Source organism: Labrus mixtus, chromosome 20 (assembly GCF_963584025.1).
Source record: "Labrus mixtus chromosome 20, fLabMix1.1, whole genome shotgun sequence".
Classification (NCBI taxonomy): domain Eukaryota; kingdom Metazoa; phylum Chordata; class Actinopteri; order Labriformes; family Labridae; genus Labrus; species Labrus mixtus.
The window spans coordinates 13046381-13073786 of NC_083631.1; the positions used below are offsets into that span (position 1 = coordinate 13046381).

Genomic DNA, 27406 nt, shown 5'->3' on the forward strand with positions numbered 1-27406 from the left:
GATCCAAAGTGGTTTTGACGGGATGCCTGCACTCCGGCGTCCCACATTAAACCACTGGAACTGAGCACCTGCTAGCGGAGAGAGCACTGACACCGCTCTGTGGAGCTATACGCCAAGCCGGCCATCCCGTGTCTTAGCAGTCACTCAGGGGAGTCGGCTCAGTCATCCCTTCTTTCAGACTCAGTGGCAAACATCTGTAAGCGAGAGGACCTGCGACGCTGACCTGTAGTCACACTGAGCTGAGGGCCCGGCGTGCCCAAGATAATTGTCTGTGGAAGCCTCCCAGAGGCCGTAAAGGCGGCTTGTTCCAGATCTCCTGATGATTTCACAGGACATTTAACTTTACACCTCTCATTTGTTACCTCCTCGGGGTATTTCCAAATAACCATTACAGGTTCCCAAGGAATGTGGCAACCCTTAACCTCCACTGGCTTTTATGCGTTGCATAAATTGCCTTGGGGATAAATGTGACACTACATTTTGAGGTAGCGACACGATGATGTTTGTGTATGTGCAAGCTTAAGCAAACAGATGACCTTCAAAAGTGAGCATTGGAAATATGCCACACATTTTTGTATTACAGATGCAATTCCTTGTCCTTTCTAATGAATTCAACAGCCGAGAACGAAGCTGCAGATGTTTGAATGGGTCGTGCCTCGGGTCATGCTGCACTCTATGTTGCAACCGTTTTTTTGTGCCACAACAATACATTAATTTCATGAGTCAACAGGCTACGACTGGCAGCTTGTGTCAAGCTAAACAGTGTTTAATTGGATTCCAATCCATGGCAACACCGCCAGAGGCTTGTTTCCATCTTTTATTTCAGCAGCACCTGGAGCATAATGGCGGTGATTACATCCCTCCTGTGGTGTCCCGATGGTTCAGCCCTCAAAGGCCCCTGGGAAACCGCCGCTGACAGTCACGGTCCATGCTGCCCCGTTGCCCTGTTTGGCTGCTGGCAAACCCTGAGCTGCTGCTGATGCTGAGTTTTTGTTACAGCACTGCTGAGACATGGCAAGGTTCAAAGGGAATCGTGATAATGCTAACCAAATTAATTGTTTACTGCACAAACTCAGGCAGAGAGGAGATTCCAAACAATGTATCAACAAAGGACTCCAAATTGTCGAGACATTTAATGAAAGCTGTTCACTTGAGATTTACTTTGAAAGAACTTTCATGAGTCATAGTCAGTTCACTTTTGATGAGAACAAACCAAGCATGTAGCAATCGTGTTAACAATAAATGTTAGAAAGCTAACTATTACTCTGGGGGGTTTTATATTTATGAATCATATCTTCTACAAGAGGTAAAACGCTTATAAAGAACAAAGGCTGATAAAGAAACAAGGCTTTCAAACACATAAGAAACTCGGCAACTTACACTTCTATCTGCTGAGGTTTAATATGGCTGATCATTCCACATCTGCAACCACACCATCACTGTGTTGTTTTGATACCGCTCTTATTTCTTTACAGTCAGTATGTAGATATAGTGTCAGAAGCCAGGTAGCTGGAAAAAGAGAGAAACAGTTAGCCTGGCCAGTATAACCCCCATAACAGAATTTATAACTATCACTATAAGCATTATTTCAGTTCATTTATTCCTGATTTTTTTTTTTACTTGATGCAGTCACTTTATTCAGTTCAGTTTATTGCCATTTGTAGCATAAAAACCACATTGGAAAATATTTGCAAGAGGTAGACAGTACAATTGGACATGGGCACAGGACAGTGAGTTTAAAAAACAGACAATATAAATATAAATAAAAAAGAAGAAGAAATAAAAACAGAGACAGTAAGGCCACATGAGAAACATACCAGTAAATAATTTAAGTTTGCTCAGGCTGCGCACAGCGCAAGGGAAGAAACTATTTGCATGACAGGATGAAGTGCATTTAATAGAGCGATACCGTCTGCCTGAGGGAAGAGGAACAAAAAGACTCGCAGCAGGATGACCCGTGGGGTCCCTGATGATGCTGAGGGCACGTGACAGGAGCCTAGCACTATAAATCTCTTCTAGAGATGGCAGGCTGACACCAATCATTCTACCTGCACGGCGAAGTACTTTATTTAAGGATTTCTTCTCCTGCACAGTGAGGTTACCAAACCAGACTGTCATCGAGCTGCTGAGGATGATTTCACTCCTGTAAAAGTTATGTAAGATGAGTCTGGTAAATTCTTTTAATTTCCTTAAGAAGAAAAGACGCTTGTTGGGACTTCTTAACACTGTTACTGGTGTTTAAGTGCCAGCTGAGGTCATCTGAAATAGTGACACCAAGAAATTTAAAACTACTCACCATCTCTACGGCCTCGCCGTTTATGATGATGGGAGGATGGGATACCCTTTCCCGTCTGGTCAAAGACTAACTCCTTGGTTTTGGAGGAGTTCAGGATTAGATTGTTTAAGTCACTCCACCTGACTAAGTTTTGTACCTCTGATCTGTAGTGTGATAAATCATTTGAATTAATGAGTCCAATGACAGTAGTATTGTCAGCGTGTTTTACGATAACATTATTATCACTACATATAAAGTAGTACAATCATAAGTACACAAGGAGAACAACAATGGGCTTAGAATGCAGCCTTGCGGTGACCCAGTGCTTAAAACAAGCTTATGAAGTTCCCTGCCAATGTCACATTGGTTACAAGACACTGTGATACATCTTTGTTTCAATTGACGAAGCATTAACAAATTACTTATGAAGTAATATTTAGGAGGCTTTTTTGATGATAGAAGGTGAGCCTTTGGATAATTCTAGACGAACTGCTTCCAGTTTCTATGCTAGGCTAAGCTAATTGTCTACTGGCTCCAGCTTGACATTTAGGCTATTAAACCCCTGAAAGTAGTTATGTGTAGTCTCATAGATAACATTCCATCATTTGAAATACTAAACCACAAAATATGACACAATTTAATGTTGAAAACATTCTTATTCTTCTAAATAAAGTACATTATTTTCCCAGTGGTTCAGAGTGGATTGAAAGTGATTCGCAAACCTTATTTAGCCATTTCTCTGCTTTCTAAAAACCTTTGATGGAGTGTGTTTAATGCCAAAATTGCCAATGCACAACTTTAAAAAAATGAATAGAATAGAAGAAAGAGATCATACATATTTAAAAAATGAAAAAAGAATAGCACACACACCATTTTTAAAACGAAAATCTTTCAATGTCTTCAGAGTGACACCAGCTAACAAGGCCCTGGGAGGACACACATAGAGCGATCGTCCTCCCCATCCACGTAAATTGCAGAAAGGTCACCGACCCCTGCCGTTGGAGATTTGGGAGGAGGGCCTGCGCATGAAGTCGGCGCTGACAGCACAGGGAGGAATAACATCTCCGGGCCTCTGACCTTCAGTGTAGCCCCTCACCGTCTTACAACCACAGAGTCAGACACATGTGAATAATACATTGGCCTCCCCTGCTGGGACCACAGCTCACACAAACACAGCATTCACATGTGAGGTCTGTCCCCAACAGCATTCTATGCAATAATGAACACTGTGCGTTAGTACAGCTGAGACAGATCCATGTAGCTTCAGTACGTTTAAGATAATCCAATTGCTTTTTAAGAGTAGCAAATACAAGTTTATGTACATGCCCTTTGTCCCAATTGATTGATGTAATTCATCCTCCTTAATGTTCACAGGTATTAGTCCTTAACTCAGATTCCTGTAAAGGTCATTTTTTTTATTTAGCAGAAAACAAGCTGCCGCCAGCCTTCCCTTTATTCTTGTTATACATTAGATTTGTATTCTTTTTCTTTCACTCCCTTTATTCCAAAGCAATAACAACATTGCTTAAAAGAAGAAACAAAACTCACTGCAGCTTTGGCCTCTACAGTCATTTTCTCTCCTCCATGCAAGAAAGGGAAAAAAAAGATCGAGCCACGAGTATTGTGCTCTTTGCACAGCCAGAGTGAACAGAAATGCATGAAACATTTTTAAAATCCCCTGTGATTCCCCGGAAAGGCAGGCTGTCTCTCTCTTGTTTCCATCTGCTTTACATACAGGAACAGCTCCGCAGTTTGCACTGAGATTATTTGAATTTCATAGAGTGTTTGACATTTGATAATAGTGCTGTGTGTTTATAGATTCGAGACTTCCCTGCCACCGGTTTCCTATCATGTTTGTTCAGGCTCCCTCCCCCAAGAAAGCAATTGAATACAAAAAAATCAAATATCTCTGTGTGACATCAAAATGACAAACCCAATTATTGTCTTAGCTTTGCCTGAGCAGATACATATCAATCAGCCTTTGAGGAACTCTGCATTAACATAAAACATTCTGAGAAGCAGGTGCCATGAAAGATGGAGAAAGACAAATGTTTGTGTAACAGTTCCACCATAATTGATTATTATGGCATTACTGTGCCAATACAACACAATGGCTGGATGTTGCTCACCTGTTTAGATGATATATGTATTATTTACTGAAGCTCCATCTCCTGAAGATGAGACTCAGAAGCTGTGCTGTCACAGGAGCATTGTTTTATGTTAGCCTAATTGACTGAGCTTTACACCAGATTGCTGTGCAGCTATAAGTGAGAGAGAGTGTGGACAGATGGGACAGTGTAGGAGCAGAGTGTAGGTGTGTGTACTCATAGTAGGATACTGGCAACATATGACAAACAGGTGTGTTTTTAGCAGAATAGTGTGTGTGTGTGTGTGTGTGTGTGTGTGTGTGTGTGTGTGTGTGTGTGTGTGTGTGTGTGTGTGTGTGTGTGTGTGTGTGCGTGTGTGTGTGTGTGTGTGTGTGTGTGTGTGTGTGCTTCTTCACAATAGGATGTGCAGCTGTGCAGCAGGGAAATTTAGGTGTTCCAGCTGCCAGCATACATACAAACACACAACACAACACAACACATATATACATACATATCCCACCCTTACAAAAAAAACATGAGCCCACAATACAGTTTGATATATGATATATGCAACTCAGGCTAAAGTTTAAAAGTTGAAATGTCTTCTGTCACCCCCTACTGGGGCACGGAGTGAATTATGCCTTATTCAAACTTAATAAAAATATGTCAACTTTGCTGCAAATGCAAGAACAGTAAGAAAACGTATTTTTTTTTTATATCCGTTGCGACACCTTGAACGTCACACGGAACCAATGTTTTCTTGTGTCTGAGAGTTCCCTTCCGGTGCATTTATGTTGTCACACAGGCAGTAAAGTTATGATTGGAGTTGTTACAGGTAGCCTCGGTGCTGGCTACTTGTCTCGTGTTTTAGATAGAAAATTGGATTAACGGTGAAAATGTCGTGGTTATAGGTAAATATAACATTCAATGCTTGTATTCAGCTTTAGTTAGCGGTGTTCGTTTCAACACGGCTCGGTTTCCTGAATGTGTTGTATCCTTCTTTGACAGCAGGCTTTAATAAATCAGCCCAAACCTTAGTTTAATAGTTGTTACTTCTCTTTACCAGATGTGTAATAACTTTACAATAAATGTAGCAAAGTAAATACACATTTCGAGGCAAAAGAGTGTTTTTTCTTTTCTTTCTGAATGGCGTATTTTCGAGGTTTAGCCATTTTACACAGTTACGAGTTTAGCAACAACAACAACAAAAAAAATAATAATAAAGGATTGAAATCTTCAATCGTTGTGTGCATACGTATTCAAATGACACCTAATTGTTTGTTTATTTCGGGCTATTTGCTCAGTTATTCCGCATCAAATTAAATGTAGCCTGTATCTAAAGCCTATTTCATATTGTTGTATTTAACATTTATGTGGATGCCAAAACATGCCTTATAATTAAAGCTGTTCCGGCCAAGCTGAGATAAGGGCACCCATATGTATTCTGTATGAGCTGAACTTCACAACGTAAACTAAAAAATATTACACCAGTAAGTGTATGTGAGTATTTTGAGGACAACATCATTATGTTCCTTTAACTTCCTCACTCACATAAGATGAGGTGTAGGTCTCTTAACTTCTTCCTTTCCGACTCTCTGAATGACATTTAACAAACAGGATCAACGTTATTAGATTTTGTTTTGATAGAGGTTGAAGGCTGCAGAAATATTTCAGCTGTTCAGACTGATAGCTGCCCTTACACTTGTGAATAACTCAGGCTTGAGGCTCATTTGATCAGAATCATTCCATTCGGTTCAGTCTGTTATCAAAGTAATAAGGCACTCAAGTTAATGAGATACTCAGAGTTTGCTGCTCTGTACGCTGGTACTGTCTGCAGCAGCACAGAGCATCACAACGTGCATGTAGGCACATTGAGAAGAGACGGTAGAGTTTCTCATGATGTCCTCATCTGCTTGTTGTGATTACAAATGTGTAAATAACATGTTTGCATCTTTTTTTTTTACTGCAGAAATGAACAAATGCATATCTGGGATCAGTGACAAACCTGTGACTCTGAACAAAGAGTGAAAAGTTAAACCGTGCATCAGAATCACAGCTTTGATTTTCTTTGCTTGTCAGTGATAACAAATGCTTTCCTATCTCACCATCACTGTCCCACAGCATAAAGATCATCTGATCAATGGCTGCACTGTGGTCAAAGATCTCCGCTGCTCTGCCTCCTAATGAAGAACAGTTTCCACTCCAGTTTAGTGGCCAAGTGGATTCCAGTGTGGTGGAAATGCTGAAGCGGTCCACTCGGCAGCTGTACAGCTACACCACAAGAGCTGTGCAACTGCTCACTGCTCAGATTATTCTGGATTTTTCGTGGGAGAAACTCAACACAGGAACATGGCGCGATGTGGACAAAGAGTGGAGGAGAGTTTATTCTTACGGGTGCCTCTTCAAGGCGGCCGCTCTGTGTCGGGAAGATCCGTCACCTGCAGAGGTCCTGCAGGCTGTGAAGACGTGTGATATGGGATTACTCATGGGTGCGGCCATCATGGATGATATACTGCAGGTGGTTGTTCGGATTCTGCAGGGTGAAGTCGGGAAATCGAGTAAAGATGAGGAGGAAGAGAAGAGGGAGCATCTTCAGGTCAAGGTCAGTTTTTGCAACTTTTTAACACTCTTCATACAATTCTTAGGGCTTAAAACTAAGTTCTAAATGACAATATATTTTTTTAAATTAAAATTTAATTAGAAGTTAGAGATGAAAGAATGAAAATAATCAGTCTCTCCATGAGATTGAGGTTGTTGTTGACATAGTTTTAGAGCAGCAGTTTTATTGCTGTGCAGTATTTCCTGTGATGCTTTTATTCTGAAGAGAAATTGCAACAAAAAATCTGATCACTTTGTTTGGATGCACTCAAAATGAAGATTTGGGGTTTGGAGTTTGGTTTGTTTATTGTCTGGATGACTTGTTTTTGATTATTTTCTCGTTGCCATAAAAAAAAAAAATCAAACACCATAACTATTCATATTGCTTTATTCCCGGGTGCACTGACAGTATAATAATATGGACAAGACACCGGAACCTCCTTCTGTTGAACATACAGTAGATGAAGCCAAAATACCCTCATGGTGGGCGCTGACACATTGCACATTTGGAATCAGCACAGATCCCTCAGTTCAACACAGTCCACAGCAGAAGAGTCTCGGTCAGTCGGTTTGAAGCAGACACTCACGGTTTAGAAAAGTCAAATGACTCTTGTGTTAGTGTTCGTTACATTTCCGCTTGTCGTGTCTCCTCTACTCTGTTTGTCTTGTGCACACTGCCCCGCAGGATCTGCATTCCACAACAATGCTGTCTATCATTTTTGTAGCATCAAATAAATAATCACAGAGAAACTTTTCCGATAAAAAGAGGACTTCAGCTTGATAATATCTAGCCATCATGTCGGACTAATTTCCCATCTATCTCGAGGAGGCGGAGTTTATGAGCAACACTGCAGACAGTCGACAGGTGGAGCTAAAAAGGGGAGGCGTCGTGCTGTTCATTCTTTAAACAGTCCAAGCCCGTGAGTGAGGGTTCAGCTAACATTTATTTCACCCTTTGATCAGAGTAATCTTATTGTCTTAGTTAATCATCATTATGTTAATAATACATCAGAGAGTTGTGAAGAATATCTATGGGGACATTCTCAGATCACTTGTGTTGCTCCAACAACAGTCCAGATTTAAGTCAGAGAAAATCAGCACATTCAGAATACAAATGTGATCATGTGAAATGACTAAAACAACTGATCTGTTGTGGAAGTACTTGTTGATGTTTCTCACATACTGTATGTCTCATCTCCTTAACTATTTATTATTAAGTTTACTTTTTGGCCTTTGCCTTCATTTGTTAGTTCATAACCAGTTGCCCTCTTCTTCAACTGTTCTTCTTGGCTCCACTGTAGACAAATATTATAAAAGACAGCTATTTTTATCTCATCACTTTCCCCTTAGGCCGCCTTATTTAAGAGCTGTATAAAAAAAACAAAAAACAGACAAAGTCATGATTTTTTTTTTTTTTTAATCTTAAACAGAGAATAAAGGTGGAGATCCCACGTGTTCCAGTGATCAAAGAAGAGCTGGCTGTTCCCAGGATCAGGAGTCCTTCACTGGAGAGCTTCAACAAAAAATACCTGGTCCCACTCAAACCAGTGATTTTAGAGGGAGTTATTGACCACTGGCCTGCCCTCAACCAACGACCCTGGAGGTTTGTTTCAACCCGAGATCATTCAACTTAAAAAAAAAAAAAAAAAAAAATTGTCAGTTCTCTTAAATGGTATCCCGAATGTTAACCCCTAAATACTTTTTTTTTTAAAAAGCTTTATTTTGGGGCTTTTCATGCCTTTATTTTAGAGATACATTCACACCAGTTTGAAACCAAGCAGTCTGATGACAAGTAAAAGTTTCAGCCCTTACGGCAATAAGGTTCAGGTAAGTGTGAGCACCATAAACTGAGTTAATCTTTGTTTACTTGTCACAACATCCCTGCCTCTAATGTCTGACACCACACTCTGATGCAACCGCCTCTCCATTTAAGAATCTCCTTCACTGTCCTCCCTCTCACCGCCGACTCCCGACAGCTGACTATTCACTCTGACATCTGACACACGGCTCCTGGCATCTCACTCCAACTGTGGAGGAGGACATCCACAAGTGCATACCTGACATATTTTGGGAGCAGAGCTTGAATCCCAAATGAGTGGATTATTTTTTGTTGAACTTGCCGTTTTGTTTACTTCATTGATTTTTTTTTTTTTATCCCTCCTGCAAAGCATAGAATACTTGAGGTCTGTGGCCGGATGTCGGACGGTTCCAGTCGAGGTGGGATCGAGGTACACGGACGAGGAATGGTCTCAAACACTGCAAACCGTCGATGAATTCATCGATCGATACATTGCAAATAAAGTGAGTATCTTGCTCCTGCTTTATCAGCATGAAAAGAGAACGTTTTAACACCTCTGCTTGATTTTCCAACACTCTCATTATTTATCACCCAGGATGGAGGCAACGCTTTGGGATACCTCGCTCAACACCAGCTTTTTGATCAGGTACGGAGCTGTTTTGAAGATTTTTAAAGTTTACCTCTGTACATGTTCATGAGTTTTCTAATGGCTTTTTCACTTTTGCATTTCTCATCATGATGAAGAATGGAATCTTCTTTTTGCCAGTTTTCATTCTCACGTCATATTGCTTTAAATGGTTTTGACTTTTTATCCTAATTTTATTGTCAATACATTGTCTGAAGTGAACTTTACAGAAAGGGTACCTTGTCAAGCTGAAAGCTGGATATTTTTGGACCGTTCAGTGAATCAGAATGAAGGCCCCTCATCACCCGACATTATTTTTCCTCATCCCTGAGCGATCACCTCTGATAGGCTGTTCGTATGAATCTGTAACCTGACTGCACCGAAAGATCAAGTAGATTTTTTCCTTTAGATATTAATCAAATCTTAACTACAAATTAGATTTTTTTTTAATGAATAAGCAGTTCTGATATTTTGTAACTATTGAAGCTCATGTGAGAAACATTCTTCAGTTTGTGGATGTGTTGGCGCCCCCTGTAGACAGAGCAGTACTTCTTATGTGTTGGCTGATCTTGTCCTGTCCATGTGTAGGTTTTGTTTTATCATGACAAAATCTCATTCTGTTTTCTTTTAACTGTTCTAATGTAACTGCAGAACAGAGTCCAAGTCAAATTTCCCTATATATATCTTATCTTATCTCTTATCTGACAGTAAAGTGTATCACGCCCTCACTGTGAATCTTTGCCGTCGAAAATGTGAATGAAGGCTGTTTCTGGTTGCTCATTTCCTCTGACATCGACTGAGAAGTGGTTAGAAGAGTTTTAAATTACGATACAGAAAGTTGTCATCTTCTCTGTGATGGTCTCCTTTGCTTTTGTTGGTTAGAGAGGCAGCAGTATTAAATTCAGTCTGTTTGATAACGAGCTACAAACTCACCACAGCAGCTTTAATGGGAATAACTGACCGATGTGTGATGTCCATGTACTTATCTAATGACACATTCTGTAAACTGAGTCATTTAAAAGTCACATGTTGCTGTTCCACACTGAGGGATTTACATGTTTTTAAATATTGGGGGGGGGGGAAAGAGCACAGATACTTCACAGGCACTGAGACAGATATCCTCACCTGACATAAAATGTTATAAATAAATAAATAATAGGAGTAAAAAAAGTTTGATTGGACATCCTAAACTGGCATTATAGAAGCTGCTGCAACAGAAAAAAGACTAAATAAAAACGAAAATAAATAAATATAGTGATGTTAACAGTAAATGGCTAAAGCAATGCTAGAGTCTGCTTTGGCGGAGAGGCTATTTGGGCTAATGTCAATATGATAACAGTGACAATGCAGGTAGTTTTGTTTTATGTTAGAGATGCTAATTAGCTTAGCTGTAGCCAATGGGGATGTCATGAAATGTGGAGGTATTTGGTCATAAGTCAAAGGCACATATTGTTCTAAGTAACCTGTTGAGGATGAAAGAAATTACAGGTTTGACTGAAGTTTTTGCAAGTCATCTTTATGTGGATGTGTATGTTTTATTTTGGGGCTTTTTGTGCCTTTTGTTGGAGAGATAGGACAGTGGATAGAGTTGGAAATCAGGGAGAGAGAGAGAGAGTGGGGAATGACATGCGGGAAAGGAGCCACAGATTGGATTCGAGGCCTGGGCTGCCCGCTTGTAGGACTATAGCCTCCGTACATGGGGAGCGCGCACTCCATCCAATAGATGTGGAGATATTTCAGTGTGCCTGAGGTGGAGGACAGGCTGACTTTACTGTCCCTGGAGCAATGTGTTTATACATAGTTTATGACATAGTTAGGCAGATGTTCTAATGAGGAACAGTACGATATTATTTAGTCGTCTAAAATGCCTTATTGATGTAATTTTTAGATTCCAGAACTGAAGGACGACATTCGCCTCCCTGATTATTGCTGCCTGGGGGAAGGAGAAGAAGACGATATTACAGTGAACGCCTGGTTCGGCCCCGGAGGAACAGTGTCTCCTCTTCACCAAGATCCCCAGCAGAACTTCTTGGCTCAGGTGACGACGACGACAACAACAGCACACCTTTTATGAATCCAGTTTTTTGACAAAGATCTGTCACGTGACCAGTGTTTATTTATTTACTACACTCCTATATACATCAGGTGGTGGGGAGCAAATACATTCGCCTATATTCCCCAGAGGACTCAGACAAGCTGTACCCTCATCAATCCGAACTCCTTCACAACACCAGTCAGGTGGGATTGACAGGAAGTGTGTGTTTAGCCTGCAAATATATGCAGTGTTTCTGATTTCTGACTCCTTCCTCCCATGCAGGTGGAGGTGGAGAATCCTGATGCGGAGCAGTTCCCTGAGTTCTCCAAAGCTCCGTATCAGGAGTGTGTGTTACAGCCCGGAGAGGTGCTGTTCATCCCAGTGAAACACTGGCATTATGTCCGCTCCTTAGAGCTCAGCTTCTCCGTCAGCTTCTGGTGGTCGTGACTGCAGGCCCGTAATAAAAAAGAATAACTGTTGCTTGTTTTCTTGCCGCTTCGGAGGGAATTTAATTTGGAGTTCTATAACCGCTGCTATGCTCATTTTCATAAATCTTGTGACAACCAGTGATCACACAAACCTTTTGATCCATGAACAATGAACACACAGTGCTGAATGATTAGTTTAATTGTGCCGCTGATGAGTGCAGCAAAATCTATTGTGTGGAAAGCTAGCCGCAGGAGGAAAAAAAACAAACAAATGAGGAGTTCCAACTGTGTGTGCTCATTTCATCCTGCATATCATTAACGCAGGGTTGTTAGCCCTCTAATTTGATGGGATCTGTGTCTCTTTTCTAATTGGCTTATTTAATTGTATTCTCAACCTCATACCTACAAACATCCTCGTACGATGTGATTTCCATAATTCATGGAAATGAGGTGAGTCTTCAGATTTAATAACCGAGGGAGCTACAGGTACAAAAATTAACTAATAAACACTGGTTTCTGGTTAGAGTGACAGTGTGAGGCGATGAATTAATAAATGAATTAATCCCCTGGGCACAGACCGACTTTGAAATCCAAACAGTCTCACTGCTTTGATACCATGACGGCATGACTCGTGATGTCACACCAAAGACACGATGAAGACAGGAAGCCCTGCGTGTCAGATTTTTAAATGTATAACATTAGACCCCAGTCAAGTGTCCCATAGGTCTGTTTCACTCGAGCACTGTAATTCAGACCGTGATGCCCAGAACTGATGTCGACATTAATTAGATTTTCAACCAGAATAACATTTAGCTTCAAGAAGTGTTCGGGGAAATCGGAGCAGAGTACTTGTGAAGGCTGGGGGAAGAGTGACTCCAGAAAATTGGAAGTTGTTTTTCTGATTTTAGCCTAGCGGTTTGTGCAAGCCCCCCCATGTACAGAGGCTTAAGCCCCTTAAATAAATGGTATAGAACTTATAGTCCAAAACATGCAAAAAAAAACTGCACTGTCCTCAGTTCTCTTCTTGAGATCTTGACCTATTTTTCTGGTTATCTTGGGGTTGCGCTTGTTTTCCTTTTATAAAAGATTAATTTATCTCATTATCTCGAGCTAGTAAAGTTTGTTTTCTCGGAAAACCAAACAATAGGCTGGTCACTGAGAAAGGCCTGACCGTCACATGCGATGCTGCCATTGCTCACACTAATGATGTAAGTTTCGCCTTTTTTCTAAGTTTGATTTGTGCTTTTTTCAGGGGATAGAAGACGGAAATGAGTCATTGTCACAGTAAAATGGACTAAATAAAATGTCTGGTTATTTTAGTTATTTTTGTAGATGTAAGAAATGTAGCGTAAAACTTCATATAAAAGCCCATGCTAGTAGACGCAGTCCCTTTTAGTATCCCATTTTTTAAACTACATTTTTTTTATTGATATCCTAGTTTTGTACACATTTAAAGTGTACTTTTACAATTGTATAGTCTTTGCCATCTTTGCTGTCCAAGAGTTGTGTTTGAAAATAATTAAAGGCCCATCTCGTATTGATGTCTTTCCCAATTAAAAGCAGGGTCATTTTGAAGACTGAAGTCAATAAAAGCCTGTCCATTCATTAAAGTTTCACTGTTATTGGTTTACATAGAAGTTCACTTTATGACTAATTGATTAAAAAAAATATTGGAAACAGTGTTCTTTAAGTCCTCATCAATCTGATAAGTAAATAAATTACACTAAAATGTTTTTGCATAGCTGCTTTCATGATAGAGCTCCAAGAAAAAAGATAGTTTGATGTCTTTATTACGATACATTTTTCTGTTGAGAAACATTGTTGACTAAGTGAAAAGTGATGCATTAGACTTGATGTTCATGTTATGAATATTCAACTTTTAACATTTCCTTAAAACATTCATATGAACCCTATCTGGATTAAACTCTGTGAGTTAAAGCGTTGTACTTCACTGAGCCCGCCAGACTTGTTGTTGTCAAGTAAGTGGCATAATTGACTCAAGATCACACAAAACTGCTTACACTCATTGTAAGTGATCGATAGTTAATTACCAGTGAAGTCATGTTGGACCTCCGAGCCTATAACCCATCTCTTCCACCTCGACCCTCTCCTCCCGCTCCTCTTCTGATTAATGGCTGCATTGATTGTTAAATAAATCAGGAGTCAAATCAGCATTTTTCATCTTGTTTTGTGAGACCCTTTGAAGTGACCCTTTGATGTACGTTGGATATCTTTTCATGAATATTCACATAATCCACTCAGATCTGGAACATAGACTCATATGGGTGCAGCTCTGGGAATATATTTTTATATCGCAATATGTTAGTGTCAGGGTGCTGAAGGGAGCGGCTGTGCAACTCAGTTCAGTCAAGGATCACATGATTCAATTGATCTAATTTACAGGTTATTGGCAGCTTGATCAATAAGCCCCACCTCTGTAAATACTCTATAAAAACATTTCACCATTGATTCAACTTTTCATGTCAGTTATTTTATGCAGCCTTAACCTTGTTTCATATGTACGTAATGTAAACTATGTTACAGCACTTCTGAATACTACAGGTTTATTTTGGGCTCTTTATGCCTTTCTATTTTAGAGTCAGAAATCAAGGAAAGTTAAATTCCAACCTGGACACCCGCCCTTTGAGGACAACATGAGGCACACCAACTACTAGGCCACCGGCGCCCCCTCAATAGTTTGAATAACATCACTTTAAATGTCAAATGGATTCTTCTTTAATCATTAAAGATTCACAAAGATTCAAAGAAGAAACTTAAAACATGCACATTTTATTTAAAAAAGTAAAAACAACGATTGTCGAGCAATAATTAGTAAAACATGAGAAAGAATATTTCTTCTCTTCTCTCATTCTGACAAACTATGAACAGCTTTACAAGGAACAAAGTAATGCTATAAGATACATACAATCCTTTAACAATATCACGTTCTTTAACCTGAGCTGAAGCTAAGTACGAGTTAATATGTATGGTTATTTTTTTGAACATCCTACAGTAAGACCAACAGTGCAAAGGTGCAACATGGAGATAATGTTAATTATTAACAATCATACTGTTTATTATAAGGAAACTAGAACAGTAAATGTAAAAGGTTCAATCTGATTGATAACCATGTTACACTATCAAATATTCTCAAGGTAGTTTTGTTTTTGTTTTTTCAGTATTCATGTTTTTGTTTATGATAGGGCTGACAAATCTCGATTAATTGCCAAATTTCTATAGTTAATCGCGATTAATAGCACTTTTAACCGCATGTTGCATTTCAAAATAGAAATTGTTAGGCTTTTATTTTGAATTTTTGTACTGTCTTAAGCTTTATTTCCTGTTTTAATTCAACCCTGCTTTTATTTTGAAATAAAGTAAGGACCTTCTTGTAGAACAAAGGTTACAAAATGAACTTAAAGCTGGAGTATGGAACTCGTTCTGGATCAATACTAAATGAAAAACCCTCTTCTCCTACTTACTAACAATTGAAAAAAGACGCTGATGCTCAATCAAAACACGAGGTGGAACTAAGTGAAATGAGACAATCAAAGATGCAGCAGTGTCGTCTTTCATCACCGTGACTACAGGGAGACACTTCAGAAGCGAATTCATCTCAGACTTGAATTCATCGTGATTAACTAGTTAATGCTGACAGTCCTAGAATATGACCTTCAGTGTGTAATACTGGAAAGAGATTCTTTTATTTCTTTTTATTTCTCAGTGTATACCACCTTGTGTCTGTCCTGTAAAAACATGCTACGTTGGCACGGAGACGTGCTCTTCCTATTCTTCCTGTAAGTCTGCAGAGAAGTTTTGTGTCCTCTCCACGACAAAGAAGCAGAGCGTTCCAGTGAAGCCCAGGACGACCATCAGGAGGAGCTGCCACATGAGCAGGAGGTAACCGCTGTAGAAGAACGCCACTGCAGCAAAAACAGACTGACAGAGGGGGGGACAACTTATGAAACAAACACTAAAACACAAATCAAAATCATTCTGTCATCTGTCCAAGTACGTTTTTTTTATAGTAAGCATCCAAGAAATGTGTTAGATTCTTTTGGTTTACTGTCTTCTCCTAAATCCATCCAACTTAATCCAATCGTAAATATTGTTTATATTCTCAATTACCTGTGCTTGAACATAACTTATTACTTATACTACTTTATTATTGCTTTCACTTGATACTTATGCTTATTATATTGTTAATACTATTTTTATTTTATTTTATATTGTGAACTTATCTCTACTTCCTACTGATTTTTGGTGTTATGAGCAACTGTGGCAAACAAATTTCCCCCTGGGATTAATAAAGTATTTCTGATTCTGATAAAACATTGTTCTATGAAGGTAGGGCGGCTCATATCTTGCATGAGTGCCGGGCTTGTGTAACGGTTTCTGATGTTTTTTTTATAGGTAGCGAGGAAATCAGACAATGCACAAGGCATATACGGATGAAGTAGCTGAGAAAAAAACATGATAGTCAATATTCAGTCGAGCAAAGAGAAAAGAACACAATATCTGAGGTTTAGTTCTTAGAGGCCAATTTTTCCAGGAGCAAAGGCAGAGATTAAAAAGGCGCGTGTGGGGTTTCATTCTTCTCCTTTTTAATGAGGCTTCAGGTGAATTTATTTCATGCCTGACAAGACAACACTTTCAACCCAAAGCTTTGCTCGTCTCTGCTAACAATGTCGGAGGATTCACAACCCGGGGATTACCTGGATGAATTTGAAGATGGCGAAAGCGGGCGTGCTGTGTTCAGCATAAACGCAGCCTAAAATGCTGTACAGCTGCGTGTTGAAACAACTGTCGCCGAGTCCGAGCAGGAAGCTGCACAGGAGGGCGATGGATACACTGGAAGAGAAATGGAGTGCTTATTAAAACAAAACAAGGGAATAGTTATTGGCCTTCCAAGTACGCAGTATTGCTTATTCTGGAGTGGAGATATAGACCACCTTGGAGTTAGATAAGAGCTCCTCTGGGTGACGGTTTTAAAGACGACAGGAGCATCACCAGGGATGTTGAGGAAAATCAAATAGAAAGCTACAAAATGGACGACCATTCCCAGAAACACCACAGAGGTCCGTCTGAAGCGATTGTTCTTGCACACCAGTCCAAACAAGCCTCCCCCTGACGAGAAAGAACACAAAACCAAATGACTACTTTTGGCGTCCTTAAATCACCCAAATGCGCTCCGATAAGAGGAATGTCAACTTACCCACAATTTCTCCGATCCCCACCATGATCCCAGAGATCCCGATCAGGCCTTTAGCTGCTTCTCCAAAGTGTGCAGTCGCTCCGATGCACGTGCCATACACTCCACTGTAGAAGGATAGCTCCAGGCCTGGAGAAACAAGGAGTTCATGCTGTCGCTGCAAGCTGTAACTCGAGGCTGATTACATTAAAGTTATTCTCCGTGGGACTTACCGCTGTACGCCATGCAGGGGCTCAGGAGCAGTATGGTTTTAGCCTTCAGGAGCTGCACGATGGTTTCTGAACAGAGGAGGGAAACACATTTAAATTGCTAATAAGCACAAATTACATTCCAAACACTAATCACTTTTTTTTTAACTTTTAACTTGGACTGAGATCAAATAAAGATCCCTTTCTTTGTGGCAATTGACGTTCAATGCACTGAAAGGATAGGACCATAGTCTGTCTCTTTAAGACAATAGACTTTTTAAAGCAGGTGAAAGGGGGAAGATGGGAAATTCAGACTTTGAAAGAATAAATTGCACCAGGTTTGTTTACCCCTCTTGTCTTCAAAATCAGTGTGCATCTCCGATAAGCCTGATACTTCTTCAGGCAGTTGTGCAGATACGCGCAAGACAAAGAGTAATCTGATCATCTGAACCACTTCAGGCTGCACTGACAGCGGGGGGGTGCAGCCTGGTTTTTCCAGATGACAAACAAGATGTGATCTGAAATAAAAAGTCTTGCGCAGGCAGTTTTTTTCTGTGATAGATTTGTATCCAGATGAAATGACAACACTAACCCTCAAGATACAGACTACATGCAATGACGTGCAGATAACTGGAGATTACCTGCAGTATGTAAAGTTACTGAGAGGGAAACAAAAAGGTGAGGTGAGGTCTTAACTGCTAAATCAAATATGCCCTAATAACTCATATTCACTCTGCAAGGTCAAACACTGTTATAGTATTTTTTAAGCAGAAGCTGGAGTCTTTTCTTAATGGATGCTGATGTCAGTCCACTGCTTTGGTCCAGTCTCTTAACAGTGATAGATTTATTGACTATATATCTTTATACAGACATTTATGGGGTCTAGAGGGGAACTTTTTAATGGCTTTGTGGAGCCCCTGACTTTTGAATTAGTCGTACCCACAGTGTTTAAAGTGTTTAATTATCCTGTAAAATCATCTATAAGATGATTGGCCCATGATTTTTGAACAGGCATTCATGGTTCCCCAGAAGAGTATAATAACTGTAATAACCTGGCGTTCTTCTGGGCCACAGCAGATTATGGTCCTTACTCAGAAAGATAGAGCTAAGATTAAAAATCAGCCAGCAGTGATTCTGGACTGTATGTACAATACACTAATCCTTAAATGAATGGAAATCAACATAGAATACATTAAAGACCAAAAGAAAATAATACAATACATCCAGCACATGCTCAAATGTCACTATTAATTCAACTTCACATATGAAAAAAAAAAAGTCGGCTCTCTATGATTTTACACTCTTCCATGTTTGCTGAGGTCGTTTTGAACTTGTCCTTTCCCCTTCCTCTTTGATTTTCGTCGTGCTTTGCATTCTGGGAGGACGTTCATCCGCAGCCCTCAAACACGTATTTGAGTATAATTTGATTAGTAACGCACTGAAAGCCTGCTCACAATGAAGTATAAATGTTCCAGCCATGATTAATCCCTTCATTCATTCTATTCATGTATTATGCGCCCAGGGTTTTCCACGCAGACAAACAGAAAACAACATCCCGTATGTACAGTAGTGTAACATGATCTAATCTGCTGTAATCTGTTGTTTTTCAAAAGCATGGAGGACACTTACTCAGTTCTGACTTGGCGTCCTGCATGGCGGTGTTTGCTCTCTGTTTATACCTAAACGACAACAAAAAGAAGCGTTTAAAACTTTGAGAAAGGTGACAGCAATGAGTGAAGTAAAATGCACAAACAATGACCTGACTTTGTTTGCCTCGAAGACATTTTAGCTGCATAAAGATCCGACTGATTCAACAGTATGCAGGCAAACTTCTTACAAACGTTTCAGAAGTAAGTAAAGGCTCCGTGTAGGATTCATTGTTGTGCTGTAGAAAAGTCAAACTCAGACAAAAAGCAAAGCATCAAATAACTCCATCTAACAGATCCCCCAGACGGTCTGTAAACACAACCTGCTGCCACCGTACAGTCAGGCGGAGGCTGAAGGAGCAAAACAAACTGTCTGTATGATCCTCTTATTTCAGTTGTGTCGTGTTTTCCACAAGGCTGAAATATTGTCTTATACATATCGTTGCCGCGGCCATGTACCGGTACTTTCTCTGGGTCTTTCAGCGACCTTTGTAGCCAGCTTTATTTTTTTTATTCTTCAAACTTATGATTTGAAGTAGAGCCCGACCGATTAATCAGCCATCAGATAATATCGGCAGATATTTGCTTATCCAGTGACTATCGGTATCTGCTAATTTTATCTCAGATATGTGCCGATATTACAATTTATTCACCAGTCAAATAGCATTTGAGTATCATTGGTGAAAGAGAACTGCCAACAAGCATTATCACTCTCCAGAGTGTCAAGTGGTGATGCACGTACGTACGCGATTACTTGAGCATCTTATCTTCGTTATATATCTTTTCCACAAGTTTTTGATAACTGCATTAGAGGGATCAACACAATAAATGTATATCTATCTATCTCTAAAGCTCAAACATGGATCTAAGAAAGATATCAGTCAATATATCTGTATTTGATTTTTTCTTTCCACCTGATCGATGCTGCTATCGGCAACCAAAAGTCCCACATCAGTCGGGCCCTAAGTTGAAGTAAACTTTGTGACATAAAAATTGTCATTTAAATCTTTTCAAAAAGTCAAGACTGGAGGATTTTGGGCTTTTTCACCGCTGTCACTCTCAAAGAAAGTCTCCTTCCAAGCCCCTAAATCTTCCTGTTCCCCACTTGTGTAAATAGCCACCGTAAGGCTTGACTTTTAAAAAATGGCAGTAATCTGGTGAAAAGAGATGTCATCATTCCTGCAGAATGGCAATGTTAACTGATCTTAAAAAGTCAGGAAGGCTTATTTAAATAATGAATGATTTCTGTGGTGCTTTTGTTGTAGATTAGCACTGCTATCTGCATGAATGCTACATTTACTATTTGATGTCACACCCACTCTTATGTGTTTGAGTAGGAGTCATAAAACAGTCCACTTCTCTTCTTTGATATATTACAACCACTTTCAGACAATACACTTTGATTGATTTGAGAGTCCGCAGAGAAAAAAATGTGCAATGGTCTTAGAGGCATTCATTTACATCATGCGGGTTGAGAGCAGCGACTGCCCTTCCTCTTCAGAGAGCAACTCTTCTTCATGATGACTCGTCCTCAACACCAGGAAGCTGAGCGTGCCGAGTACGGAGGCGACCAACAGGGACAGGAAAATGTTTTTCCTGCTGCTGTCTGAGGGAGGAAGATTAAATTAAAGCCCTTAATTAATAAACACGAGATATACTAACCGCATTAAGCTGGAGCACATTCAGAATAGATAATCACTCGTTTAATTCTCTGGGTGGTATAATTATGAAAAGTGCTGACTCGGTGTTAATCCTACCTGGTATCTCTGTTCTTCCATTCCAGTCAAAGTAAATGTAAAGATTGCCAAACAACATGCTGTGGGTGAAGTAGAACAGGTCGATCAGGTGAGTGAAAAACAGACATTACATTCACATGATTTAAAAATAGTTTTCTCTTCACATTCATGGCCCAGTTATCATTTTTCTGAGACTATTTAAGAAAAAATGTCTCAGCTTTAAAATGGTTTGGATAATTTTACTGAACTAATCCAACTTCAGGGTTCACTAAGTTACATGTCATGAAGCTTTCCACCGTAACGTATGGAAAAGTTTTCCAACATTTTCAGAATATAGATCACATTATATGACATTTTTGGATGTACGATCAAGAACAAACTGTGCAGCTGTGAATCTGGGTTCAAACTAACACTGTAGATTTTATTGGAATATAAAAAGCTGATCTCTTTTATGTTTATTTATGATCATTTTGGCACACTAAACATTTTTTGGTTTGGTAATTTTTTAATTTCTGGCATATATCTTTATACTTTCACCTTCACTGATGTGTTCTATTTGCCCTGTCCTACTTAATGTAATCGCTGCTTATTTGTATAATGACAAGCATGTGAACGAGACGGGCCTTCAAAAAAAAACTCAGTAACATAAAAACACAGCTAGAGTACAGCATGCAAACTAAGACAAACATTAGGGTTGTATATTGATAAAAACTCTAACCGATGTGATCATTAATTAAATTCAGTCCCCAGAAATAATGCAGCAACACTTCTGACCAATCAGATGCCAGATAAATCTGTCTACAGAGTCATTTTCATGCCCATTAAGTGATTTGCAAGATGTAACCATCTGCTGTTCATAAATGACGCCGACGCTGAAGTGTTAACAACTGCATTCACTCGACTGTCAACTTGAGGCTTGTAGAAAAAGCCATGGGTCGTCTAAGTCATTTTACAACTCATTTGTTTTGATGATATATGGGCTAAGAGTCTTGCATACATTTGAGTGAGTGAGTGGGGGTGTTGCTGAGTGAATTGACTGATTGCGGATGTTAGCTGTTTGCTAAAAGGCTTAACGCCCGCCTCAGCTCCATCGCTTTTGCCTGTTTCTAGATTTTTTTTTTTAGGTTGAAATAGAATTTACAACATAGCGACTGTCATTGATTGGCTTCAAACGCCTCTTGAGGAATCCTGCATATAAAGTTTTGGGACCCAAACCTCTGGAGTATGACCCGAGGCTTTTGAAAAGTCAACTATTCCAACTTTTATAGAAGTGTTCACATCGGCACATGCGGTGTAAAAACTCCTCTGTGAACTGTCTGATCGTCTTTCACACACTGCAGTCCTATAAAGTGCTGTGATCTTCTTCTGGCTTTAATTAAATATCACCTCAACTCAAAATGCAGATGAGCAATTAGTCTGTTCAAAATCCTCAGTGTGGGACAACAGCAATGGCATACTGCGTGCTTGCGTGCGTGACTACGTGTGTGCGTGTGTGTGTGTGTGTGTGTGTGTGTGTGTGTGTGTCTTTAGGCTGTGAAGAACTGATTTGTAAGTTTACTATGGCAGGAATCACCGCTGCAGAGTCAGATTAGCATTGCCCTATTGTGAGCTTTGGCGCAGGTGACAGCCAATGTAATTATTATACTAAAACAATTTGCATATTTTAACAAATACAAATGAGTTGTCCCAGCCAGTGTGCACGAGCAGGGAGCCAAGTACAAGAGATCTAAAGGCCAAAAACTCTCACCTGCAGATCCCTTTTTTTCAGAGGCTTGAGGGTTATTTTTTTTTATATATTTGAAGAGATATGATGGTATGTCATTTGTCTTATGATCAATTATTTATCTTTATTACAATAAAGCACACAGTTAAATCATGTCAGGCTACAAATATGGAGACCGGTGTTCTTGCTGTTGCTGTGTAATTATATATTTGATCAACAGAAATAGATGGATCAAACAAAACAGGATTTATTCACTAAATACAAGGATGAGGAGAAATAACATGCAACCTCGGAATGAGTTATAAAAGCAATTTAGGAGGATTTTTAAAGTTCAGAACAAACTATTTATATCTATATTTAATTCACTCAAGGCCAGAGATAATCACACCATTATATAGAAGTATTCAAATGTAGCGTGGTTGAAATGAACCTTGAAATTCTAAATGAACGCACTGAATGCTCTCATTCCTGCTGCCTACCTGCACTGTAAGAGAGCCCAGAACATCCCCGTGTTCCTGTTGATGGTGGATGCCTCGGAGTTTTCGACCAGGAAGTGTCCTTGAGCCGTCCAGAGCACTGCAAGAAAAAGAGGTCATTTAAGGAGAGAAAAAAAAAAATTAACCAGTCAGTTAATTACCCGCATGAAGTGAGAAATTATCACTCTGTGATGGTTAGCAATGCATCTAACCGCACAGAAGCCCCGGGACATGATAAGAATTCATCACGCTGCAGTGATTCAAGGCTGAATTAAAAGCTGCCCTAAATCATTTTTCTTCATTTTTCTACTAAGTAAGCTCAAGGAAACAGCTCCTCACTGGAATGTTCTCCATGCACATCAACACATCCCAGACATTGGTATCCCTGTCTGCAGGATGGAACACTTTTAGGATTGGCCATTGCAGATACCAAGTGGACAGGCTTTAGTGCTCCACTACTTTGCTATTTTTTGACACACAGTCACTGTTCCAGTGTTGATTACACTTTTTGTGCCATTCCAAAACATAGAAGAAAAAAAAAAAAACATAACTAGACCAAAATTAAAACTGATATATGGAAGCCAGAGATGGCAGCTGAGTCATGCTTTTCTCAACTGAAAGAAAGTGGGGGCGCTGTTGGCCTAGCGGTTATGTCGGGAGACTCATATTCAGAGGCTGTAGTCCATGAATGCAGGGACTTTAGCCATTTGTTGCATGCCTCTCTCTCATCCCAACATTCTCTCTTCAGCTGTCCTCTCTATCTAACAAAGGCAAAAAAGGCCCCAAAAAATACCTTTAAAGAAAAGGATAAAACACTTTAAGCAAAACTGATCGACATTTCCTGGCTTCAGCTCTGAAGAAGCAGAGTGGGAGAGTTTCTGGCACATCTTCACCAACTAACAAGGTGCATGAAGTGTGGAAGTCTTGAAGAGGTCAAAAAGCTTCAGCAAGATCAACTTTATTAAGAAATCAGACGGTCTAATTTATTAATAAAGTTGATCTTCATACTACAAGTGTTGCTGAAGCTTTTTGACCTCTGTTTTCAACTCTGCAAATGTGTTTGAGTTTAGACATGATATCCCCTTCATGTGAATGATTTCAGCACTGTTTTTAGTGGTGTAAAAGGCACATTCATCATGAACGTTTCATTATCACCTTACAAAGTTAAATATAGATTCACAAAGGAAGCTTTGGAACAGTGGTACTGAGCCACATTGACCAAAAAATATTTCTGCAAGAGCCACAATCAAAAAACTTCTTTCTTTCCTAAAATATGTGTGGGAAACACAGTGACATGACTTGAAAATAATAATTTCTGCTGTCAATGTTTCCCTTTTTAAAATAATTACTTTTTTTCCAAGTAGGAATTAAAAGAGCCACAACTAGTCCCAAATGAGCCACATGTGGCTCGAGAGCCTCGGTTTGAGCATCAATGCTTTAGAATATGCATGCCTGCTGGGCGAACTTGATCAAGCAACAGGCGAAACACGTTGTTCGCTCAAAATAAAATACAGTAGTTGTTTTCAGTGTGACACAGAGTTTTGTTCCTTCAACTGTGCGCACCAGAATGTATAGCGGAGCACAGAGTACCCTGTTGGGCATTTAGATTTAGAATATGCATATTGGTTTAAATATACAAATAATCCAAATCACATTATACCCAGATTAAACTGGATAAATGAATAAAAATGTATACAAAACAATAAGAAGTGGGGTGAATAAGCTTTTGATAATAGGTAATAATTATTAAAATAATAGTTGCTACTTTACTTTAAGCTAAAAGTCAGCAACATGAAAGACATCCTGTGAAACTGCAGTAAATAAAAAATAAAAAACAACAATTGGAGAAAACTTAAATTAAGAGATACATTCTTGTGATTATAACTATTATAATTAAGAAGTCATAAACATCAGGTATAGGCAAGGGGTTATTGAAATTGACAACCCTTCAGAGTGTAAACATATTTGTCTGAACATTATGTGTAATTTTCTCTAATTTAAGGAATTCTGCAACAAACTTCAACAGATGATCTCCTTTGTCTCCCTCTGAGGGCATCTAAAAAATAAAACCACAGTTTGCTGAAGTTCATGGAGATGAACTTACATGCTGCTCCAATGCCGATCAGAAGAGATGTGAAGTAAAAGGCCCATGTCAGGGGGATGATGAACACAGCGATGTATCCACTAGAAAATAAAACATGAACAATAAGTTGCATTATGTTTCTACTTCTTCAACATCCAGTTTATTAGTTATCCAAACTGTTTTTACCTGTAAAGTAGGCCACTCAAAAACATCGTCATTTTCGGTCCAATTACAGAAACAACTGTTGGTGCAAGTAAATTGGAGAAAGAGAAGACCCCATAGATGATCCCAAGACTGTAAAAGAGGCAAAATAAGAATTATCAATTATCCAGTTTGACCTTGAAATGTGACTATCGTTCAGGGTTTCTCTTTTCTCTCCACCCTGACTTGAGCTTTTGAACCTGCATGACCTACCTGTGGTACCCACTTCCACTGAAAGTATAATTTTTTAGGCTTTTCACCACAGTTTGCTGAAAAATAAGAGGGGAGAGATACTCAGGCTAGCACAGAAAGAAACAACATTGGCCATAATTAATTCCTCAGGGCAGTCATCCGGTTTGATAACTTCACTGACCATTGAAGAAAATTAGAAACACGAGATGCCCAGACATTACTGCAGCTCTGAGTTGCCTCTTTTCTTTTGTCCAGAGACATCTGCAAGTTTATTCAGATAACTAAATTCGCGTCCAAAAATCCCCAGCTTCCAGTATTCAAATGGTTTTATGGCTCATTGTTCTTTCTATAATGGTTTAACGAACGCTTTAGGTTATTATTGACGAATAGCCTACAAATCATGAAAGGTCATTAATCATATCTGAAGATGTAGCCTACAATGTGTCTTATTGCGCAGAACGATATACAAAAATAAATGTAGGATAATACTCAGTTAAAAAAAAACAGGTTTTCGAAGCTAACAGAACAATTAAAGTGTAACTAACATTAAATTGAATGCGTAAAGGCTCATTAATAAAGTTTTGCTAACTCACTTCAATGTTCCCTGTGGTGGTGAAGGCGGTAAAAATGAACAAAAATCCCAAACCCAAAATAACAACGTTGAAAGTCCTTATGTCTGCCATGTCGTTTTCTCCACTCTTCCTTAAAAATACATGTCAGAAGTGTAGCCGCTAACTTAACTTAAGTTGTGCTGTCGCCTCGTTTGAACTTCGCATCTAAAAAAGACTCCCAAACGGATCCATTAACGACTGGGACAAATTCATTGTAACAAAGTCACGGCACTAAAGTTTTGTTGCAGTTTAATGCGCAAACAGCAGGAAAAGCAGGCAGAGGTGTAGTGGAGAGACTGGGACACAGATAGTAACAGTACAGCACTGTAATAAGAGCACTTCCCTCCTATCATACCAAGTACGCATGACAACTTGTGACTTTTATTAAAACCAATTTTTGCGGTCTTCCTTCTTCTTCTTCTTCTTCTTCGTCATGGTTGTTTTCATCCTCTCCCGCAGCTTCTTCTTCTCGTGCACTTTGTTGTCATTTAGCTTTGCTGCCTTCCAGAGGTAACCAGGAGGATTATTCTCCCTTCAAACAGGATAACTGTCATTCTGGCGTCGATGTTTTTTTCTCTTCAAATTACTGAGTCGATTGCAAAGTGTCTACTGTTAAGAAATTAATATATAGCCTAATGTTTAATTATGTGCTTCACTTAATAAAGTCTGACACAGGAACTCGGAATTAGGGTGCAAATAAATGCTTTGATATAAATGCAGGCTACAAGATATGATATACACAGATAATTTATTTATTGTGGGTTTTATTTTTTAATTAATCTCAATGTTGTGGATTGACTGTTAAACTATGAAATCCCATTATCATTCAAAAACTGTCATTTGAATCAGATGCTTAAAGTTCTCATGTTGACAAAAAAAACTTTAAACAGTGGTAAGCTGTGACTGGAGGAAAAGCAGAGTAGCTGTAAAAATAGACTTAACTGTGTTTTTACAGCAGTATATGCCAAGGAGAGTTTTTTTCTCCCACCCAAATATCTTTATTGCTTTTTCCTGATTTACAAGTAGCCTAGGCTATAAAACATGAAAATTACTAAAACTGTTTTACAAAGGTGATCTGTGTGATAAGTAGAAACACAAAGGAAGAGATCAAATCTACAAAGGAGGGTGTTGTTGTTTTTTTAATCCATCTTTGAGTGTGATTTGAAGTGATAAGAGGTTCAACAAAAAATGATTTTCAGTTTCATCCAGCCAATTAACTTTTTTTTTAATTAGGCCTAGGTGTTAACAAATCTTAATAATGGGTTAATGCTTCATTGACAGTGAAGCGAATGGGTGTAAAATATTTAATTTGCCATGGTTTGAATATGCTTTATAGCATCCAATAGTTGGCGATAGTGCAACATTTCTACCCCAAAACGTCATACTAAATGAAGGAAGAAGAAAAGCTCAACCAATAGTCATTGAGTAAAATGCCACCTCTCGGTGTCTTTTTTTTGCTGCCACAACAACGAAGAACATTTTCAAAGCGAGA

The 27406-nt window shown here is 39.2% G+C and overlaps 2 protein-coding genes across 3 annotated transcripts; one reads left to right on the forward strand and one right to left on the reverse strand.

Annotated features, from left to right (window-relative positions):
- The first annotated feature begins 5156 nt into the window (after positions 1-5156).
- Positions 5157-14020, forward strand: kdm8 (lysine (K)-specific demethylase 8). Of its 2 annotated transcripts, none has more exons than XM_061026617.1 (8): positions 5157-5273; positions 6484-6964; positions 8391-8563; positions 9129-9261; positions 9354-9404; positions 11272-11421; positions 11529-11621; positions 11701-11897. In XM_061026617.1, exons 2-8 carry the CDS (start codon positions 6503-6505, stop codon positions 11863-11865), a joined length of 1227 nt encoding a protein of 408 aa, XP_060882600.1. In that variant the 5' UTR covers positions 5157-5273; positions 6484-6502; the 3' UTR covers positions 11866-11897. The 2 variants fall into 2 exon arrangements, with proteins under 2 accessions (XP_060882600.1, XP_060882601.1); XM_061026618.1 differs by lacking the exon at positions 5157-5273 and adding an exon at positions 6100-6246 and having other exon boundaries at positions 11701-14020.
- A 1390-nt stretch (positions 14021-15410) lies between these two features.
- On the reverse strand, positions 15411-26189 carry LOC132954140 (UNC93-like protein MFSD11). Its single transcript, XM_061026615.1, has 13 exons — positions 25897-26189; positions 25325-25380; positions 25097-25204; positions 24932-25011; positions 22831-22927; positions 20650-20708; positions 20354-20498; positions 18876-18925; positions 17271-17336; positions 17062-17187; positions 16799-16973; positions 16562-16697; positions 15411-15785 (listed from the first exon to the last, which is right to left on the reverse strand). The coding sequence occupies exons 1-13, from the start codon at positions 25984-25986 to the stop codon at positions 15633-15635; spliced, it is 1341 nt and encodes a 446-aa protein (XP_060882598.1). The 5' UTR covers positions 25987-26189; the 3' UTR covers positions 15411-15632.
- Between the last annotated feature and the right edge of the window lie 1217 nt (positions 26190-27406).